The 23,302-nt window shown below is 38.1% G+C and overlaps 2 protein-coding genes across 4 annotated transcripts; one reads left to right on the forward strand and one right to left on the reverse strand.

Annotated features, from left to right (window-relative positions):
- Positions 1-3,316: 3,316 nt before the first annotated feature.
- CCDC122 (coiled-coil domain containing 122) lies at positions 3,317-10,044 on the reverse strand (the record flags this gene model as incomplete). Its single annotated transcript, XM_083855236.1, has 4 exons — positions 9,916-10,044; positions 7,930-8,328; positions 6,716-6,832; positions 3,317-3,481 (listed from the first exon to the last, which is right to left on the reverse strand). Exons 1-4 carry the CDS (start codon positions 10,027-10,029, stop codon positions 3,317-3,319), a joined length of 795 nt encoding a protein of 264 aa, XP_083711362.1. The 5' UTR covers positions 10,030-10,044.
- On the forward strand, positions 3,849-20,210 carry LACC1 (laccase domain containing 1). Of its 3 annotated transcripts, none has more exons than XM_083855202.1 (6): positions 3,849-3,874; positions 15,718-16,313; positions 16,863-17,044; positions 17,535-17,700; positions 18,287-18,512; positions 18,957-20,210. In XM_083855202.1, exons 2-6 carry the CDS (start codon positions 15,746-15,748, stop codon positions 19,129-19,131), a joined length of 1,317 nt encoding a protein of 438 aa, XP_083711328.1. In that variant the 5' UTR covers positions 3,849-3,874; positions 15,718-15,745; the 3' UTR covers positions 19,132-20,210. The 3 variants fall into 3 exon arrangements, with proteins under 3 accessions (XP_083711328.1, XP_083711327.1, XP_083711329.1); XM_083855201.1 differs by lacking the exon at positions 3,849-3,874 and adding an exon at positions 12,177-12,364; XM_083855203.1 differs by lacking the exons at positions 3,849-3,874; positions 15,718-16,313; positions 16,863-17,044 and adding an exon at positions 12,177-12,364.
- Positions 20,211-23,302: the final 3,092 nt, after the last annotated feature.

A 23,302-nucleotide genomic window follows, 5' to 3' on the forward strand; every position in this document is an offset into this window, starting at 1 on the left:
TTGAAGCTAGACATTGTTATGAAAAGCTACATAATTTCTCTCCTTTTTTGTTTGTTGTACAGAATGCTGGTAGTTTAGAGAAGGCAGTAATTTTTATTTCCTTGTAGTAATTTTTATTTTCAGCTGACTTTTTTTTTCTTGAGATGAGGTTTTCTCCCAATTAACTATAATTCCCTAGTAAAATGTTTATACTTTCCTTATATTTATTTTCTGTTGAACACTGAATGTTAAATTTGAGATGCTGCTATATAAGTACTTTGCTATACAAAGTTCTGCTTAATGCAAGTGTGCAAAATGTGTTTGATCCTCTAAAAATGTGATGTTTAGCACTGAATACAGATTTCAGGTGTTGTCAGTAGCTAAAGTAGAAGTCTAGTGGAAACTGAGAACAAAGCTTCCAAGATTAAAAATTAATCAACTCATGTTTTGAGGCAGTTGAGTTAAACACACAAATTATGTGTTTATGTGGGATGAGAGATTATAATTGTGGCATTTAACTAGGACAGTGATGTGGGACGACAACAACAATCAGTGTATGCTTGTAATAAAACTTGTTTTTTCAATATGCATATTTAAATGAACTAAGTTGTGTCTCAAATACTCTGGTAACTACTGAGTAATAGCTGAACTCTGTATCAAAAAGATCCTTGGCCATTTGTGATTCCTTCCAATACACATCCTGGTTTTACCAAGAAACTCATCTGTGCAGGCCAGAAAGGAGCTATTGCATAGTTTAGCTGTGTCTCGATATAAATGCAGCGAGCTTTAGAAATTAAAGTACATCTCGGCTTCTCAGCTTTATTGCCAAGAAATGTAGCTACAGTTCAAGTATGTATACTGAAAAAGCAAGTTTTACACTGAAGAAAAAGGAGAAATACATCTTTGGTAGCTGAGATCCCATGAAGGGGTCAAGGGTCCCAGTAGGCAAAAACATGGGCTCTCTTGCAAAGGGCAAGAAGGAGTATAAAACAACTCAGACCTTGGATGATAAGAAGTGTTTGTATAGAGGGGAGCATTTCCTCCACATGTAGCAGTAAAGAGAGTACTATACTTAACAGGGGTGCCTACAGCCCTTGTAGGCACCCCTGTTAAATTATATTAAACAATTTCAAAACATGTAGAAAGAACCACTGCAGTAATTTGAGATACAGGAAATTACTGAGATTTATGAAAAAGAACAAGGAAGATATAAGTCCAAGGTATTTATTTGAGATGAGTGAGTCATTGTGTACACATGTTGATACACAGAAATCGCCCTAATTCCCAGGGAAGTAATAATGAACCTCTTCATTGGTCAGAAAGAAAAACAAAGGTGTGATATTGTTGTTACATTAGAAGGTTTGGATTGTTTTCTATAGTTGTTTTCAACTGGTAAGAAACGCAAGGCTAAACTGTGATATTAGACCATTAATAACAGATGTCAAAGTGAACTTAGTTGAAGTAAGATACAAAACATATTTTGATGCATTAATTGTTCTGGAGCAGAAATAAGGAGAAACTAAAAATAAAAACAAGATAATGGCATACTTAGGGGTACATCATCTTAAACCCCTGAAAATGCTGGATGTTGTACCACTTTGAGGTACCACATTAAGCTAAAGCTGTTGGTCAGATCTGACAATCAATAGCTTTAGAAGGCTTGAACTATTTAATTCATCAAGAAGACAGCACATCAGTATTTTTACTTATATCATTGTCCTTGAAATAAAGTACACTCATTTCACTTGATGGATGAATGAGATGAAACTAGGAATCATGCAAAATAAAAGAAGAGCAGTTAATCACTGAAATAACAATAACACAGTAAATTCTCCAGCTTTTCAGATCTGGAAAACACACATGCATGAAATGGATGCTATTTTGCTCTGTGTAGGGATAAACTATGGTAATGTTGCAGTTTTGTGCTACATACTCAATAAGACTCAATAGTCAGGACATATTGTTACTATAGCATAGGATATTGAGGTTTTTATTTCTGCTTTATTGCTTTAATGAAAGTAGCCTCATTCATGTTATTGCAAAGGAAAAAGACTAAGCAAAAAAGCCTTGAGAGACTAACAATGTTGAGAGAGAGCCTTAATGAATCAGGATATTGCTTAAAATAACTTTATATTAAGTGAAATAACATATTAAGGGAAATGTAAATATACATGAATATATGAAGGTAATAATAGTACTACATTTTAAGCTTTGCTTTTGTAAGATAACAATATATAAGCAGTTTAACATTTTTCACAGTAAATAGTTGTCTTCATTTTATATTCATGAGTAAAGGTAAATATAAATTATTCAAGACAACACCTCAAATAAAAAGCTTCTTTCAGAAAACAGATAAACATTACAAGTTATGTCCAAGCAGAACTACTGCCTTAAGTGTAGGAATAGGGAAAGTACTGTAAATTCTTCAAATGCCAAGCAATATAAAAATAAAAAGAATGTAAAGGAAAATGGCTACAGTTCACTACTATTTTAACAAGAATTTTTAATACATTGTCATTTATGTTGAGTTATCTTAGATCATTAAGCACTAAGATGTTAGATAGCTGATATTAGTTAAAATCCTCTAGACAATAAATTCCTCTATCATCAATCATCTATAATGCATTCCTGTTTCTTGAGGGTGAGTTGTTCCATTTTAAAAGCTGTGCAGATCTGGTACCTATTCACTCCTCTTTGCTAACATCTACTAGACCAGTTGAAGTCAGATTATTTGAAGTCCAGTTCTGAATGTACTTGTTCCAAAGCCTGCCTTTTACAGCTGGACAGCCTTTGGCCCCTTTGTCTCCCATGCCAGAACATCCTGGCAGACTGTAACATCTTCTATATGAGTTTCCCACAGAACAAAATACAGAGCATCAAAACTTTCAGAGTTCTTTAGCAAGTTGCAATTAAAAGGGATGTGGAAAAAAGATAAAAGAACTTTGGTCTCTCAGGAGTGCAAATATATAGCAATATTAATTTCTCTGTAGGAACAGCAATGTATATCCCAACCTTCAGAGACCAAATGAAATATAAAGGAACTGGCCAAATCTTATTTGGTTGACTTTGAAATCACTTTTGAGATAAAATTGACACATATTTTGAAAACAACTGGAAGCATCAATAACTTTCTTCCTGAACAGCTAAGTTATTTCTGAACAGCTAATTTATTATTGTGGCTATTAGTTTAGGCCACAAAATGAAAGAGGGACAAACTAAAACGAAGGAAATCACTGAGACCTAACCCAGTTATCAGGCTATTTAAGATTTGTAGCCTTTCTAGAGAAAATTCCCCTGCCTGGAAAAGATTATGCACATTCTAGTTTTGTTAAGTTTGTTACATGATGTTTTGTAACTCTGCTACTCCAAGACACTCTCTTAGTTCTGCAGCCTTCTTCTCCAACTGCTGAATGTTCCACTGCCATTGTCGTTTATTTGAATGGACTTTGTTCAGCTGGCAATGCAAACGTTTTAAAATAGCATCATATCTCTTATTCTGTACCTAAAAAAACAAAAAAAACCCCCACCACTTCAAATTTTAATTCAAGTAAAACTATTTACAGAGCTGAGTTCAACTCACTTAATGCTGTCAAGTATATATTCTGACATTTGACCAAGACATTCCACTTTTATTTTTAGCTACTGAAAAGACATCTAGGAAGCCATTCATCTGACTTGTTTCAGGTGTCTGATTTAGGACATAAATATCATGCCTCACTTTCCCATCAAGGAAAGGAAAGCTCTGTCTTACTAAGACCTTAAGTGCAGAGTTCAGTGTGGATATGTGCTCTGTAGATGTCTAAAATTTAACAAAGTAAATGCCACCCAAGGACTCAGCACGTCACAGCTCTGCCAAGGCTTTGCACGTAGAAGATTTGAGGCACCAGAATGAGAGGTGAGAAAGAAGAAATTTTCATTCTTTGAAAAGCATGTTTGACTTTAAATGGGAATACAAATGAGGTAACCTCGATGGCTGGAGTAGCACCTTTGTAGCTGCGCTGCATTTAAAATGGCACATTTTTCTTAGACAGGCAATACTGTGGCAATGCAGACTGTCAATTCTGCCCTCATTGCTGCCTTATGTGGAGAAGAATGGCTGCTGCAGATAATCCTCTGAAAATTTGCATTCTGAAGTGCTAAAAGAATGAAGCATTCACTACAATAAAAATGGAAATAATGGGCATTCCCTTAATGAAATTTGGGCTTACTTACCCTACTTTAAATGGCCTATGAGTGGTAGTATATAATTACCCTTGTGTCTGCTTATTGAAGCATTATTACACTGTATTTCACATGCACATGATGATGCACAGCTGCATCAGAACCACAGCACTGTCAGGGACTTCCTGCAAATCTCACTGTCTAAATTTCACAAATAACTAGGAAACTGGTGGTCTATAAATTACTGCCTTCTTTTATTGGTGATGGCTTGTGTTCCTTCATGTTACCTCGCTCTCCACTATAATTGCTTGCAACCTTTTGAGGGATGCTGTCAGATTCACTCATCTGAATGAGTGCTTGGGGCATCTGCATCACTAGGACTACGTTGTATGACACTGAAACATCTATGATCAATATTATCTGCTTTTTTTAGAAATGTGTCTCTAGCATCATTATTGGGAACAGTCTGGCACATTGGCTGAGCGAGGGAACACTAATATGCTTACTGGAGACAGTGAAGGGACAACACTGTGCTTTTTATTGGATCTTGTGTACCTGAGAGTCAAACACTAAAAAAAAATTGTTAGGGCACTTGGGGTATCTCCACCACCAGGGTCATTTAAGGACAGGATAGGCAAGCATCTGCCAAAAGTAATACACACTGACATTGGGAAAGAGGACAGCAGAGGAATAGACAGTCTTTTGGGTTGGGTTTTTTTTCATTACTTTTACATAACAATAAATTTTCTTGTATTTGTGGATATCTTGACTTATCCTTATGACCAAAGCCTTGACCCTACACAGCTACACACCCTGATTTATTGCTGACAACCCTGTCCAAGGCTGGGAACAGGATCTGCTTTTCAAGAAATGGGTGATGGGGCTGGTGCTCCAGAAAGAGTAAGAGAAGGTCCACAGGCTGCTTTAAGAGTCACAGAATCACAGAATATGCTGAGTTGGAAGGGCCCCATCAGGATTATCAAGTCCAACCCCTACACAGGACATCCCCAAATGTCACACCCTGTGTCTGAGAGCATTGTTCAAATGCTTCTTGAACTCTGTCAGGTTTGGTGCTGTGACCACTCCTGTGGGGAGCCTGTTCCAGTGCCCAACCACTCTCTGGGTGAAGAACCTTGTCCTAATATCCAACCTAAACCTCCCCTAACACAACTTCAGGCCATTCCCTGGGGGCCTGTCACTGGTCAGTGCCTGCCCCTCCTCTTCCCCTTATGAGGAAGTTGTAGTTGCAATGAGCTCTCCCCTCAGTCTCCTCCAGGCTGAACACACCAAGAGACCTCAGCTGCTCCTCACAGGGCTTCCCCTCAAGGCCCATCTTAGCTGCCCTCCTTTGGATGCCCCAAACAATTACATCAGGTGCCAGCTGAATTCCACTACTGTAGCTCAATAAAACTTTATCTATGTGCCCAGTAGCTCACTTTATTCCCATGCTTGACTTGAGTATTCTTTCTCAAGTTGTGCTGAGGACTGCTGGGTATAAATGTCTCTGTCTATCCACTGTCAGTTTTTTATTAAAAATGGGACTGTTTTCAGGAGAGTTCTTAATAGAAAATAATACCCTGAAAGGCTTTGGGTTTGAATCTGTTTCTTTCTGAGACAAAAAGAACATACAATCCAAACAACTGAAGAACAAAAATGAAGGTTAACCTTCACTATTTAATTAAACTGATTTCGATAACAGAACAGAACATTATTTTTAGGCTATCTAATCTAACTTTCGGTTTAGAGAATTTTCTTAGGAGGATGTTGCCTTGGTAATAAAATATTTTCTCAAATACTGACTAGCAGACCTATTCTAAAGCAGCTGTGTTTTGCTTTTCAGGTTAAAAATTCTCTCTGTTCTTTGTCACATGAAAAAAGTGATTCTTTCTTCCTCCTAAGTTTTACAATGGGCAATAGACCTAACCTTAAATCAGTTAATCTTTATATTATTAACCTTTGCTCATTAAATTTTGTGGCATTTATTTGAACTGACAAGATAAATGGTATGAAACTTCCAAATTAAAAATTATCTAATCATACAGGGTATTTTAGTAAGAAACAAAATGAAAAATATAGTTCAATTATTTAAAAGAGAAGGTCTTAACTATTGATCAGAATTTTATCTTGTCAGCTAATTAGGAGCTGCTGTGTAATTCCTAATTTAATGTCAGCTCAAATTAGGGAGATTCATGGGAAGTCCATTTTCCTGGTCCATTTGATTCTTCCACTGATGAGTTATCAAGTCATCAAGTCAGCAGTGAAATGTAAAGTATTTCAGAAATTGTAAAATGTGCATTTGCTTTACTACCATTCAGTGACCTCTTCTTTTTCTAGGAATCATTCCAAAAGTTCACAGATGAACTCCTTCTCAAAAGACTTCAGAAAAAAATGTTCTTCACAATTTAGCTCTGAATTTTAGAAAGATTATGAGTACCCAGAATTTAAGACAGCATCATTACTGCATATACTTGAACAATGTACAGCCAGCAATGGTGTATAAGGTACTTTGAACTTCATTTGCATTATCTACATTCCATCATGAGGACTGCAATTAAATTTTATTCCAATGACTCACCTCAATTTCTTTTCTAAGCTTAGCATGCTTTTTTTTCTCTTCTTCCAGCAGATCTCCTTTTTTATCAACGGAATCTTTCAATGTTGCAATTTCAATTTTTAAAAGTGTGATTTCTTCCTGCAGATGTAAATCAAGATAAAGAAATCCACTCCTTGAAAGGTTGCACAGTTCATCTAACCTACTTATTAAAATTGTCTAATTTTAATAGAGATGAGATAAAGATCTATAATAAACAATTTCACAATAAACATATTAATACTAATTAGAATCGTAATAATTTAGGATGAGTACTTAAAAATTAACTATTAAATATTTTATCACATGGTTTTACACCTGTAAGAATATATAGTCTTGATCTGAAATATGAAAACTACAACAACACAGGACTTTGAGATCATTTTGGTGGTCTTTATTAAAATGCAATTAACTGCAAAATACAAGACTATTTAATGTAATATATGAGATATATTTTTCTTTCTCATAGGAAAATACAATGTTAATTAGTCTTCATTTATCAGTATTGAAAGATCTGTTGTACAAACAAATTTTCATCAAATTACATTAATAGAGTACCATCAAACTTTCAATAGTGCAAGTTACATCAAAGTTAAAATCTGCGATTCCATTTCAATTTCATTCTTGTTTTTGTCCATGCATTGTCAAAATTCTGTGGTGAAAAAATCCTATGTAGTTGTTATTAACAAAAATTGCAATTGGGTCAAGTAAAACCTACAGTGTTTGATTAGAATACCAAACATATCTTTCCTCTCTTATTTCTATCACCATCTCATCAAATCTACCTCCTGTCAGCAAAAAGCTCAAGTTTATTTTGTTGACAGCGAAGTCTAAAGAATATTGTGTTCTTACCTGAAAAATGTAACAATATGGCAATCTTCCATAGAATTCTGAAAAGCATCCATGTAAGTTTATCCAAAGATAAAGCTTAATTTACAGCTCTGTAGTATTTTCATATTTGAGTTCATTCAATCACACAGTATAAACCTTTTTTTTACAGTATTACACAGATAATAATACTAATATTTTTCACTGCATATTGAAGTAAAATTTCTCCAGTTAATGCAGCATTGTGAATTACCTATACTCCCTTGTAGTCAGTCCCTCATGAACCATAAACATTTTAGACAAAATAATCATATGAATTATGTCCAAATAATTTCGCATAAAAGGAAAGAATCAAAAAGGAAATATAGTACCTGCACTTGTTTTATAACAGATCCTTCTGGATTCTGGAGATCACATATTAACTCCTCTTTCTTTGCCTTTAATTCTTCCACAACCACTTTCTTACTAGCAAGTTCAATCATAACTGGCAATTTACTTTCCATCTCCCAAAATAAGTGTTTATGATCCTTTATTTTTTCCCGATATTCATTATTTCTTGCAAGAATCATCTCAAACTCCTCTTGTACTGTTTCTGCATCACATCTCAACTTTAAATTTTCAGAATGAAGGGCTCTGACTTGGGCCTCCAGACTTTCACACTGATATTTTGTTACTTCTATGGCATCATCTTGCAGATGTATTTCTCTTTCTGTTGTCTTTGTTTCTAACATAACAGAATTCATTTCTTTTTCTAGCTCCTGACACTTTGCCTGTAAAATATTTCAGTGTTCATTTAAGATTTCTTTTTGGAGGAAGATATGAAATGGTTAAATGTTGTAATTGAAATTTATTCAATGGTTTTCTTTTTTTTTTCCACTTGCCTAATGCAGTTTGAATGGAAGATAATTAGACATATTTCTTAATATCATCATCTTAGAGATACAATGTAAGAATACTATCTTAGTCTTCTCCCCTTAGATTGAGTCTAAAATATTAAATAAGATACCTTTGAACTCACTTTAAATTCCTCTTAAGTAGCAAGATACATAGGATGTGGCAGGTCAAACCCAATTGTAATGTTTGTTTGGAGCTGGTGAAGTCCTAATCAGAATAAAAATAACTAGAGATGCCAAAAATCCCTTGCAAACCCACAGAAACACATAGAGGGGTGTGTCAGGTGATGGAGCTTAAGTAAACTGTTCAACTGAGATTTTTAATCCTGACTTCATCACAGTAGGAGCTTAGAGTTGAATTAATCACAGCTGGTTTTAACCACATAAGAAATATATATATAGTCCTAAAAAGGCCTCTACATCATCTCACTGAAGAGAAGTGAACAAAACCAGGAAGAAGTACTTCAAGCCATCATAAGAAATCACAGAATTATCAGTGTTAGAAAGGACCTGTAATTATGTAGGGCTTTAAAGTTCTGTGGGTATCTTTAAAAATAGATACATGTTTTTAAATTGTATGATCACAAATTACTGTTGCAGCATCATCAGACTATATTATGTGGTACAGGACAAAGCTTCTTGTAAAGTATGGCCAGTCCACTGATATTCCTAAAGTGACAAGATTTCACTGCTACTTCAGAAATGTTATCTTTGTGCAAAATTTCAAATATCAATTATTTCAGTTGTAGAGCTATGCACAGATGTTATAAGTGGAACTCTGCTATTTCCATTTGTATTCTTCTATGCTCAAAAATGTCGACTGGAATCTTTTCTCAGACTTAAAAGTAAGTTTTTCAACAGAAATTTGATCTTGAAGGTTAAACAATAATCGAAAGCTTAATAAAAGACAAAAGAAATTATCACAGAGTCTTTGCAAAAACTACACATATCCAGTGTTCTACAAAATAGTACCGAATAATTCCAGTATTTAATGACTATTTAGGATACCCACTTCGAACATAAGGGGGGGGAGAAGTATTTTGTGTCAAAAAAATGTTCAGAAAAAAAATATATACTGTGGTGAAAATCTGGGGGGAAAAAAGTCTTTAAAATCTTTTCCCCATTTAAAATTATTATTTTAAATAAATAAATAAATAAATAAACATAAAGCTCCAACTTTGCATTTAGTTATGGGTTCGCCTTTTGGGTTCAGCTCAGTATTTTTGTTTTTGTCAAGTAACAAACCTATAGTTCACCTGCTGTAATGAAGACTTAGCTGTGCTGTGGCCTTACAAACAATACACACCCACAGCTCTGGCTGAGCCTCAATGCCACACACAGGAACAGAATAGCTGCCTTACACTTGAACGCACTCGCCCATCAAGTACCATCTATTGTTCAAGGGAATACTTCCTCATCTAACGAAAATGAATTGATTTAATTACTCTAAACAAGGTTTGTTACCTGCAATTGGAAGAGAACTGTTTTGCTTTTCTCTATGTCTGACACCTGTGACTGCTGCTGCTCTGCAACTCGTTTTACAACTTCAACTAGGGATGGGGAGTTTTGCTTGGCCATTTCAGGCAGAAGTGAAGAACTGCAGGGATAAAAAAAGAGGTGAATTGTTTTATCTTCGTTCCATGTAGTTATTGTAGACAAAACAATATTGAGGGCCATCCAGTAGGATCGCAGATCGACATATTCATTTCATTTGGTTCACAGGTTACTCAAAGCTAATCACTGAGAATTAAAACACTTTCTTGCAGAATCTCATAAAACAAATTACTGGGGTGTTCTTGCGGTTTCTCCGCAGAATAGATCCTCACTTTGTGAGCACAGTAACGTTTAAAAGTACCCTAAGAGCACCTCAAAATGCCCGAGGCCGTGCCCTGGCCTTTCTCCCCCGGGCCCGCGGGGCTGCGGCCGCCACACGGCACCGACAACTCCCCGGGCCACAGGGACCCCAGGGCCTCGGGGAGCCGGGAGAGGGGCTGATCCCGCCGGGAGAGGGGCTGATCCCGCCGGGAGAGGGGCTGATCCCTCCAGGAGCGGGCCGGTCCCGCCGGCAGCCGGAGGGAAGGCGGCGGGAGGGGTCCCTGAGGGAACGTGTGGCTCTTTCACCTCCCGTGGCGGTGGTGCCGCCCGCCCGGCCGTGCCTGGGGCCATCCCGCTCTGCGCCCTTTGCTCCCAAGTTCCCCGAGTTACCGCATTCACTGTATTAGACTGCACTCTCTGCTGCCATCTCTGTTGTGCAGAGAACATCAGTGTTACCCCAGCACCACTGGGTTACGAAGGAGAAGAGATGCGGCCCAGTTTCCCTGGCCTAAGCTGTGCTCTGCTCTGTGGCCACGGACTTGCCTCTGGCCCGCCTGTACTCCGCTATGGAATTCTAGGGAATTTCAACCCTAAATTGCACTGGGTTTATAATTCAATTTTTAAATTTACCTATTTTTGTATTTTTTGTATTTTTGTAACATTTAATTTTAAATTATAAATCTCATATGTTATATTCAACAACTTACGTATATAAATAAATATAAAAATACTTCTATATATATTTGTAACAACTATTTTACAAACTAATTGTTCATATCTGCATATGACCTATTTATTTCATCCCTTTTCTGAAGTGGCATAAGGTGTATATAATATTTCATTCAGGAGGTATCAAATTCTCATTTTTCAATATTGTTTTGTACCCTGAATATTTTCTGACCTTTTCCTTCTCAGCATTCTGCACCAAAAATAACACCAGCAATTAGTTTTACTTCCTTAGTCTGGCTGAAGGAGAGAAAATGATTGCATTGGTTTCTCTCCACCAAGTGGTTCTCCTATTAAATTTTAATGACCTAGCTCAGTCACATTTGGCACTGGGCTGGAAAGTCTCAGAACTGACCGATTTTTGCAAACTTCAGGAAATGAGATGTCTGGGTAAGAAAGGACAAGGTCACCTCATCAGTTCCCTTCAGGAGAGAGAACCAGGATTCAGCTCTCATCCCTCTGTCCAGCAGATGAACAGAATAGCAGGAGGGGAAATGGCAGAGCACTCACCATGTGTGTTTTGGACCTGGCAGAAATGTAGGTTTATTATGGTTGCAGAGAAAGGAGGAACAGCAATTCATAGGAAATCAGACTTTATTAATTCTTCTGTCCATTAAAAATAATGTGCTTTTTTTCTTGTCCCTTTCTTCTGTTGTCATATATTTAACAGTCATGACTATGATTTTAACACAGCTGAGGAAATAATTCTTGCACAAGACCTGATATAAATCCCTCATTTCCTTTTCCTTTCCTTTGCATTGTCCTGTCATACGGTTAAGACTTTTTCACTAAACTGTGTGAAATTCCCAACTGCTGCAAGGAGAAATCGCCATCCCCATTTCAGGCCTGTGGCCCCAAAATCTGACATTGTGTAACTCCTCTCAGTCTAGGTCCGGAATAATACTTTTTCATCATGGGCTGCCAAATTCTTCAGTGGAGCACGTAGCTACAGCTCAGGAAAGAAAACTCCTTCACTCTGCACAAGTTTTCCTTTAACTTCTTTGTGGGGTGTCCTGTTTGGCTGTGCCGTGGGTTTGGGAGTTGGTTTGCAGTTGTGCAAAGCTGGTGCAGCAGAAGGAAGGTGTGATCGCAGCAGGGTTAACACTGCTTCCGCCTTCAGCCCTCCCAGACACTTGTTAATCTTGTTGGTGCCTCGCAGTACAGTTTGTTCTTTCCGGTGTAACCAGCAGCAAAGCAGGGTCCCGTCAAAAAGAAGAAATACAGGTTCCCACTGCAGCCTTACACAGCATAGGAATTTCCAGCTTGTACAAATCAGCTCCGAGACTGAAAGAAGTGAGATATATAAAGCTGGAAATGTCTGTGTGTTTTGTCAGATGGTACCTTTCAGAATTTAATAGGATTGTCCACCTGTGTAAGTAAACTCCTGTGTTTATGAAAATTGTGTGCGCTTCAGTATTTTCATTGTATATGGTGATTTCTGTTTCTTCAACCTTGCCTAAAAAAACTAGGTTAAAAGAGGAAGAATGTTTTATTTTAATCCAGTTTTAAAGGCTTAAATTTATTTATTTTTCCTCCTGGTTTTTGGATTTTCTTTTTTGTGTTTGCTCTTGAAATTTTACACATGCTATTATCTCTGTTCATTTGGGCTGCTTCAATGTCCTGTTTTCTTCCTCAGGGCATCTCTCTGTGGCAGATATTAAATATCTCCTGCCATTTTAATTTTCAAAAATTATGTCTGTTCTCTCAGTTTCTCTACTAATATAAGATGATCACCAGGATTCAAAGATGCAGGAAATTGTCAGCAATCTTGTCTTGGCGAACACTGAACTTTTAGAATTAGATTTCTGGGGTTCTTGAAAATTGCTTTTTTGCATCTCTTTTCTACCCTGGGTTGTCTCTTCTCTGCAGCCTGGTTTTATTTCCTTAATTGTTCTTTTTCTATATTCACTTTGCTTTTCTACTTTTTGCTCTTGTAACCTTCCTCACCTCTCATATTGTTATTGATCATTTTCTTTGATCTACTTTTCTTGCTAACTGCAAGAAAATCTTGTAACCTCCAAATGTTTGTACCGTCCGTTTCAGGGAGTGAGAAAGTAGCTAATGGGTGGCCTTGGCTTCAGGTTTGTGCAAGTATTTGTCTTGCATTGTGTACCAAAACTATCAACTCCTTAATAAGTGTACCTTTTTTTTTTTTGCTGTGGCTTCAGTGGAACACTGGGATGGTAGAGGATGTTAATTAAAACCCAAATAACCATGAATACACCTCCCATAGGCTAAAACATTACTGTGCTTGTATGTATTTTGACAAGGGTTTTTTTGGAGTCACTTAGAAAGGAATCGGTTTTGCTATGCTTGTGAGCAAATTTATTCTGACACCACTGTCCTCACTAAGACTCTGTGATGCAAAGCTGGAAGGATATCAGGGTGAATCAGCCCCATTGTTCCTATGTGTACATCCCAATAATTGCCCCTGTGGAGTTTTTGCAGTGCATGCACAACTTAATAACAATGGATGCAATTACCTCTCCCTAATCAAACACTTTCCTTCCACCCTTTCTTTGGTGGTATTCTTCTGGGCAAGTACAAGAACAGCAATGAACTCTATTAACCTTCCACTATTGACATATCCAAAGTGGAGCAATAATCTGTTTTTGCACTACACCCCTGTGTTGTGCTGTCTTTCCTGGGACTATTAGCTGTACCTTGATTGGGATCATGTCACACACAGACAGGCCTCCCACAGAGAGTGGTAGGGTAGGAAAGGAAATACTCTGATTTCCCAAGTCATAGTCCTTGGCATGAGTCTGTTTCAGCACTGTTTTCTTAGCAAGATATTTCTTCTAAAATCCATTATCAGCTGTGTGTAAATAATACTCTGAGCAAAATCAGGAGTCATAAATTCCTTGGCAGTTGCTTTTATCTGCCATTACATTTTGATACTTTCAGATCACCTGTTTTGATAGTCACTATTTAATCTTTGTAAGTGTTCAATTTGCAGAAAGAAAAACATAATTTTCAGTCAGGATTATTTTTCTTCCAGTCTGGGGGAAAGAACAATGAAGAAAATACAGAATGTTTTCTGTAAAACCTTCTCTAAATAAGCTGTCCTTTAAAACCACAAAGGTCTTTGACCTGTCATTTCAGTGGAGAAACTCTGGGAATCCACTGACAACTGTAAAATGCCAAGGAGTTCATCACATCTACCCTAATGATAGGCCTCAAGTACACACAGAAATAGTATTTTTCCAGGATAATGAAGTGATGTGAAGCCAGAACATTCATGTGGTTACAGGAAAATGAAGTCTTGGGCAAGAAAATTGTGCCAGGCATTATTTGGTGTGGTTAGCTCTGGTAGCAGACCATTGATTTCAAAGACTTAAAAGATTCTCAAGTCCTTTGTTCCTGCAAAGATACAATTTTTCCTACAAGTACTCATGCACAGTTGGTTGATGTGCAAAAAAAAAAAAAAAAAAAAAAAAAAAAAAAAAAAAAAAAAAAAAAAAAAAGAAAGATGGTGTTAAAGAATACTCTGAATTATTATGGGGTCTTAAAACTGTTGGTAAAGGTGCATATATTTCTCCTAGATCAAGCATAGTGCTTAGTCATGATATCTAAGTAGCTATCTTCAAGGTTCCCAAAGCAGAGGGATCTAACCTTTTGTTCCAGATCTCTGGATGCCTATAATGGAAATGGAAAGATTATTAGAGAGAGAGAAAAGAAAGACACTTCTGAGAGGATATGTAAAATAGGCCCTCATAGCAACAGAGAGAGGAAAAGGTGGATTAGCATGTTTCCACAGGTAGGCCTAGCTGGGCTTTGGATCAACAAAGTCCAGAAAAGGGAATAAACAAACCACCAAAACTGGAATTACACCATGGGCCACAAGACAAAATGTGAATGATAGGATGATATTGGATAAGCTTGACACATCTTGATTTCAGAACGGAGTGCATCTAGCAGAGTAAAAAAGCTGAGGCAGGAAGTTATGCACAGTATTCTGTTGCTTTAATTTAGTTCTAAGTACTTTTTTCATTACTAGGTAAAGTTTCAGTAACCTCTGCTGAGTTCTTGCGCATGCTGAAAAGAAGAACTATGGGGATCACGTGCTCCTTCACACAGAAGTCAGACATGAGCAAGTCAATACTTTCAGAAATGCAAAAGGGAGAAGTACAAAAGGTCTTGTGAAGGCCTGCAGGGAAAAAATGTCATTGCCCTCACAGCTCAGCACCTTACTGCCAGGAGGGGTAGCAGACATGAGCTCCACCTCAGCCATAAGTATGTTAAACACTTCCAAAGAAATTGTTACAGAAACTCCTCCAGTCCCAGGAAACTAAGGGACCTCTGTATTTGTTTGCATTGTGGAAGCTGGAGGATGGCCCATCACTCATGTCAAGAAGATCCATTAGGCTAATGAGAGTTAATTAATTCAATAAATCTAATCTTATGTACCAACCTTTCATCATCGCTGACCTGGGAAAGACCTGAAGTAGGTGGAGTGGTAGGGAAATACCTGAATGCTTAAATAAATACATAATTATTCCCATTTCCACTAGTTTTCTTTTGTTGGAATTTCTTTTGATGCAGCTGGGAAAGCCTAAGTCGGTCATTAACTGCTATGTACCTTCTCTACACAGCATCACTGAATTAAATGCCTTAACATGATTCTGTGCTCAGACTAACTGCTGCTCTAGACTTTTTGTTTGTTTTTCTACTTGTATGTATATTCTATTTTCTCTCTTTGTATGTTTTGTTACTACCTGACAGTTGGAGAAACCTTTAAACATCCTGGAATATGGTGGAAGCAGTACTGATAGATCTGTTCAGCCTCCCAGCCAACTTGCAGAACAACATCCAAGGATTACTACACAATACTCTGGAAGCTATTGAGAAATGCTCTGCCATCCATGCTCCGTGTGTTTATGTCATGTGTTGCCAGAGGCAAGGGAGTGAAAGAAAAGGTGAACAAGAGTTCTTGCTTGCAGCTCTGAGATGTTTTCAGAGTCTGAGGAGAAGACTGGAGGTGGTATGTGCTCAGACTACAGCTGCTGCTTTGTACACCATCAAACAGAGACTGGATGAAAAAGACCTGAGCATCATTAAAGTTATTCTCCCTACAATAAGAAAAGACTTAATGAAAGTATATATAGACCATCTCTTTACAGCAGTCTACCAGTTTGAATTTGAGGATTTACAGGCGATATCTGACAGTGAAAGCCTGCAGATATCTGAACATCAGCATGAAGGGCAAATACTTCCTTCACAAGACGTGGCACTCATCCAAAGTGAGATTCAGATGTACTTGGAAAGCCTGCCAAGCCTGAAAGGGGAACTCACCATCCTCAGATCTTCCCTGATCCCAGGTAGAGAGTTCAGCTAATAGTTTTTACAGAGACTGTTACCAAGTATACTTCTTCAAGGGAGTTGCAAAATGGATAAGATTTGGAAATGCCTTCAGGCATCAAGTAACTCTATATGATGTTGTAATAGTGTATAATGTGTATAAGAGGAAGAAGTGTCAATAGAAATACAGCAAAAGGCTGGCAAGACTGTTCCAGGCCTGAGCATTATGCTAGGAAAGACAGTCCTGGTTTTAGTGAGGGCTGACCATAAAATCTCCTCTTGTTTGTGTGGGAATTACACACTTCAAGAGTTACCATCAGAATTTGGAAAGGCAGGATAACAGGTTTGGTCTGCAGCCCCAGACATGCCTGATGTCTCAGTGTCCCTGCTATGGCATGATTATGAGCAAGAAAGAAATTAGGAATCCTTAAATTTAAATGCCACGGCTAAATCCAAGGCAAAGCACTACTGTACTTGATTGGCTGATTCCAAGTCTCTTCAGTATAAACCCATGTAATAGCTGCTTTTTTTTGAAAGTAATTTTTTGTTGTGTTTTCTTGCCTTGCCAGATGATATTTTCTTACATGGGTTCACCACAAGGACAGGTGGGATCTCCTACATACCAACTCTAAGCTCCTGCAATCTCTTCAGCAGCTCCAAGCGGAGGGACCCACAAGTTGTTGTTAAAGAAAATCTCCGCCGGCTAGCTAATGCTGCAGGATTTAACCCAGAAGCTTTTCACAGAGTCAAGGTATCTTATAAAACAATGGATTCAAGTAAATGGCTCAGATGTTCCTTCAGGATCACTGACTAAATTGTAGGCATTATTCTTATCTTTGTCAGCAAGAAGCTGTGATAAGCAGGACAGTTACAACATTTATGCTGGCAGCTTATCTGGGCGAATAGCCATCCAAGCTGTCAGCCATTTGGCACAATATGGGGAAGCAGCACTGATTCTTCCAAGTCTGTTCTAATATTTAACTTGCCACAAAATAGAATAATCAGATAAATGATCAGAGCACTTTCTCCTGAAAGAGAAACTCACCATTGCTTCTGTAGTGGCTTTCTACTGATACTGATACTGATATCTTCATGGCATTTGAACAAGGGAGCACCTTATTTCCATGCGTAATCAGTTAGTGCAGAAGAGTGTTTCATGTCAAAGAAAAAACCTTGTACCAGTCAGAGCTGGGTTGTTTTGCAGCCATATCACTGTCCACATTCTGGTTTTGTTTTGACAGGTTGATCACGCTAATGCTGTGTGCATTATGGGAAAGACAGAGCCTGACGACTATGATGGAATAGTTACAGATCAGAAGGGTGTCACGCTGGCAGCTCCAGGTGCTGACTGCATACCCGTGCTGTTTGCTGATCCTGTCAGAAGAGCCTGCGGTGCTGCTCATTCTGGTATGAATTGCACTCCCTGTGCAATGCAAAGATTTCCTGGGACTCAGACTGAGATACAAGAACGCAAAGCTGGCCTTTCTTCTGTCTGTTCCAAACAATGCCCTCGTGCAAATTTGGCTTCTATCTATTCCAAAATATATCTCTAGCTTGAGACTGGGTTGTTTGTTGGTTTGGTTTTTTTCCCTTAAAACAAAAATAAAACACTTTGACCATACTATAAAAATATATTTCTGACGTATTTCTGTTGTATTCCCACTAAAATTTTTCAAGCACAGAGGAGCTGTGAGTTATGCTCTAATTGCCCAAACCAGGACACTTGGGGAAAAGAACTGTGCAATTCTAATCTAAACACTTCTCTCTAGTTTACATCTCCACAAAATTATATTAGAAAACTGATTGCAGTTAATGTGTATGTTTTGGGGGGGTGGGTTCTAAACTAATTAATTATTAGATATAATTATTTCATTTTAGGTGTAAATGCATCTCCTAATTTATACCTTTAATAATTGCATATCTTTTTAGCTGCTAGAAAAATAAAAAGAAAATTTACACCAATTTTTTTTTTTCAACCTCCCATTTCTCACAGGATGGAAGGGCACATTGTTAGGGGTATCTATGGCCACAGTGAATGCTATGGTATCCGAATATGGCTGTAATGTGAAAGATATCCTTGTGGTGCTGGGCCCATCTGTGGGACCTTGCTGCTATAAACTTCCTCACGAATCAGCAGAAGAATTTCACAGAATTGATCCAACGTGTGTGAGACTATTTGACTCCACAAATCCTTATATTGATATCAGAAGAGCAACGAGGTAAGTCTCCTGAGGGAACAAAAGACTAATTCCACATTCATTACCAATAATTATTTTGATACTGTATTATTCAGTACTAATATAGTGAGGGTTCTCAACAAAGTACTCTCTAGTTCTTTGCAGATCACGAAAGGATACTTTTGAATGAATGGTATTTACTCACTTGTGCTGGATTTCAGCTATTATTTTATTATTATACAGTTATATATTGTTAGTTTATGGATTATAGACAAAAGTTAAAATTTAATATGATTTTACGGGATGCAGGAAAGTAATTATTTTAGTCTAATACTGAAAGAAAGAAACAAAGCAAATGAAACCCCAAATCGCAATATTGGTACAGTTTGTTCAGTTGGTACTTGAGGTTCTTCCTTAAATGATAGAGCCTTATGGAATGTGAGGATATAGAAAAAATAATATTTTCTGTTTCTCTTTTTTTTTCAGGATTCTTCTTGAGAGAGGTGGTATTCTTCCTGAGAACATCCAAGATGATTCTATCACAGACCAGAACCAAAACATCACTTTATGTACTGCATGCCACCCTGATAAATTTTACTCTCACTTTCGTGATGGCACTAACTTTGGGACACAGATTGGCTTCATATCAATCAAAGACTGAGACAGTGTCTCTTACTCTAGAACAGCATTTTGATAATAAGTCTGCTGTCTTGTCTGGCATCCTGCTCTCCTCATAGAAGTTTTTCCTCCTTTCTTTCACAGACTTGCAGTAGGGAATCCATGGGTCTTGAGATTCTCCTGTTTGTTCCTTTCCTTGCCCATCTGAAGCAAGAGTAAGTTCCTGTGGTGTGGGAACAACAGTTCTTGTGTGACACAAGGTGCAAAGGAAACAAGGGCAACCCACACAAGTGGCAAAATCCTTCTACAAAACCCTGATACAAGCTTCAAGTTTATGGATCCTCCTTGACCAAATATTTTCCATAAACCTCACTATCTTAATGTAGCAGAAGCCCAAAAAATGCAAGTCTTCATTAGGTCCTGGTTGAGACTGCTGAATGACAATAAGTATGACATTGCTAACTCAGGAAGGGAAGCCAGTATTGCACGTTACCTGTTTGAGACACCCAGCTTTGATAGTTTCAGCTGAAGCCTTACAAAATTTTGTGCATGGGAATACTTTTCTTCTTTGGATTAGTTTAAAGAACTCCAAAGTATTTACGGACTTTTCCTATGGAAAACAACATGAAAGTGAAAAGCAAACAGGCTCCTTTGGGGCAGACATTGAAAATATATGAACTGTCACCATTCTGTAATTTTTGGTTGTAGGAAAAGTAGGACTAAGCCCCTTAATTTATGATGTGTATGTTCATGTCTCCTTAGGATTTTTTTTTTATTGAAACAGTGGTGCTTTGATAATGTCATTGACACAGTCTCAAGAATGCCAAATTATTCAATAAATATCTAAAAAGTTCCGTGAATTTATCCTGAGTTAATTTTACTGACCAGTATTTGGACTTACGTGTCTAACTAAGCAAATTCTAAGTGTCACTGTTTACTTTTGGCTATTAAAAAAAAAAAAAAAGCCTCTAGATTTTACAATAGACATGATGTTTTCTGACACGCAGACAGTGAGGGATTGCTCCCAGTAAAGCCGTGCTGATTGCGGCTTGCAGAGCTGCCAAGCACAAGCCTGGGGCCAGCGGCACGAATGACGTACTTTCTATTTTGGATTCTGCGAGTTTTCCCCTGTGTGACTGCTCTGCCCACTAGAGGTCAGTGCTCGCTCGCGCTGCTCTTCCATCCTGGGGGCCCAGATGGATGGATGGATGGATGGATGGATGGATGGATGGATGGATGGATGGATGGATGGATGGATTTGGGTCCAACCATGCGGTTTGCAAAGCACCGCACAGCACACGCTGCTACTTTCGCCTCTACAGTCATCTGCCAAGCTATTCTAATATCTGTGCTTGAGGAATAATCTGTTTTCATTTTGATTTGGAGCTGACTGAATTAGACCTTTCCTTGTTTTCTGTAAGAACAGGCATATTTTAAATAACTTCCTTTTACTTGTGAATGGTATTTCTCAGAGAAGAGCCTGGCTCTCAATATGTTCTCTGACTGTAACTTTCTATGAAAAAAATATACTTCTGCCAACTATCTTCTTCAGAAATATTATTCTGCTGCTGCTGTAGCCCTGCAGTTATTGACAATTTTCAGTTACCTTTTTAAAATCCCTCCATTGCTTTCACCATTCAGCTGGCTTCAGACCAGAGGCTCAGGATCCAACAGGGGCAACACTGGCACTTCACAGTTTAGAGTTGCCAAGCACACTGCTGCACACCAGCTAATGGTGTGTGTGGTATGTATTACGTGTATTATTGACTTGTTCTAAATATAGGATAGTATAATTGTATGGACACTGACAGGCTTATCTTGCAGTACTAGTTAAAAACACCAAGCCAACAGCCGACCTTCACCTTTTAGTTCTGTCTCTTTGCCCTGATTTCTGTACCACTTTATGGATACTAATTGACATAGCAGTGAGGTGAGGTATCCTTCTTGAAGCTATAGGGGCAGTAGCACTACACAGCTTTGTCCCTGCACCTGAAGCTCAGCCAGAGCTTGCCCATCGGTGGTGCCCTTCACCTAACCTTATTCTTTCCCTTGTGGATTAGAAGTGTGCCATCAAAAACAACTGAGTTATTTGGTTCTACAAGGTACTTGACAGCTGAAACATCATAGGGGTCCCTGTGCCTGCTGTTCTCCCATCTCACCACAAATATGGTTTTAAATTAATTCATTTGTCCTTGCAGTAAGTAGAAAGACCTTGAAGTCATGCTACTTACCATAGTTCAAATGCTCAACAGTATATTAGGTCACATTAACATGATACTGATAGTAAGCCCTGTCTTGTTCTTACCTGCTCAAGGATTACAGTAGAGATTTTATGTTTAGGAAAATACCATTTACGGGTCATGGTTGGGCTGTGCAAGCTGAAGAGAGTATCAGAATTAGAAGAAACACCAAAGGCTTCACCTTTTGGAAGACAAATCATTACCACAATTGTTTTGGTGGTTTTTTTTTTTTTCTTTTACATGAATTACCTAAACTGTAAACCTTTCAAGATAGGAAACAGTCATTTGCATGTGGATGACTGAGGTGGAAAACTCCACTACTGGTAAGAAAATATTGTAAGGTTCAGCCTCAAATCAGGCTAGAATTTGAATCATAGCTTTCAAAAAGTCCTTGCTACAAAGGCATTGTAATCCTGGTAAAAAAAAGTTTTGAGAAAGGATATGATAATAAGGAGACTTGGCTGTTTTACATCTCTGTTTATTTGCTTTTCATTCTTGTTGCTCACTGAAGGAGGCAAGCACATCATCCCTCATTCACCACCTCTAGAGAAGCTCTTAAAATGCTTCATAAATTGTTCAGCCGTACCTAACTAATTATCAGATCTCATTTATTAACCTAATATCCATTGAATTTATAAGCTGCATTGCCCTATTATTGTTATTAAATAACATTATTAATTATGATAATGGTGTGCCCTGAGGAGAGCACACAATGTGATCACACTGAATATTGGTTGTGATAGTTGTTACTGTGCAATTAACATTCATTACTATGGTAGACTCTCAATATGGGTCTCTTTATTTACATTATATACTTGATTGAAGTGTACTAAAACATGCCTGAGAAAGGCTTTATTCACTATTCCAGTAGAAGAGGGCAGCTCTAGCAAAGCTGTCTGCCTGGGGAAGCAGTGTGCTACTTCAGAGGCATTGATCAAAACCTGAGATAATTAGTGAAATGTGTAACCAAAACATGCCATATATTGCCACAGGTATGGCAAAGGTGAAAACTATTAAGGAAATTAGATGAAAAATGTTTTAAATGTGTTTGTAGAGGTCAGTTCCATCAGTGGCTGCTGGTTTCTCTCTACTGACAACGTGAGGAGGCAGGATAAGGGCGAGGCAATTTTGTATTTGACAGTTGCCTTTGTGGTTGGCTACAAATTCAGAAGCCATGGGCCTGGACATTCAGAAGAGCATTTGGGCACACCTTGACTCACAGAAAGTATGTAATCCCTCACAAATTACAAGCATTCAATTACAGAAAAGCATCTCTTTTCCCCAGCAGTATCATGGACTTGCAAAGTGGTCGTCTTTGCTTGTGTTGTTTTCCTCATGCTTATCTCTTGTGCATGCTGTATTGCTGTCCAGCAGCACTCACAATCACCCTGTGAGGACTGTGAATCTGGTCACAGGGGATTGGAAGACACAGATGCCATTCTGCTCAGAGCAGTGCCACCATTGCTTTCTTTTGTATGTTTGTGCTTTTATTTTCTTTTAGCAATAGTGTGAAACTTCTTTTTCTCAGCACAAGGTCTTTATCACTATCTTCTAAACCATTCCCATTTTTCAGGTTTCCAAAATAGTTACCACTTTCCAGCTTACATGGCAAAGAAGTCAATATTCCTAGATTCCCTCACTGCTGTCCTCATTTCCACTCCATGTTCAGTTTGCTGCTGGGTGATGCAAAGAGGGAGATGAGCTGCACTCATTTGTTCTGAGGCCCAGGGGGCTGCGCGTGTGCGCTCGCCTTGATGTGAAGCTTTTGTTCTCTGAGTACTGAAGTCCTTCCTGAACTCCAGCCTCTTGTGCAACAATATTATTAGGACAGTGCACTGACAGGAGTAGTAAATCCAATATGTGACAGAGGAAATAGTGTATTGACCTGCTGAGGGATTTACATACCTCTAAAGACTGACAGCAAGCTCTGCCTGTGAGGCTGGCTTGTTCTACTTTCCATTTCCAGGAGATACT

This window comes from Zosterops lateralis (genome assembly GCF_965231275.1).
Source record: "Zosterops lateralis genome assembly, chromosome: 2".
NCBI classification, from domain to species: domain Eukaryota; kingdom Metazoa; phylum Chordata; class Aves; order Passeriformes; family Zosteropidae; genus Zosterops; species Zosterops lateralis.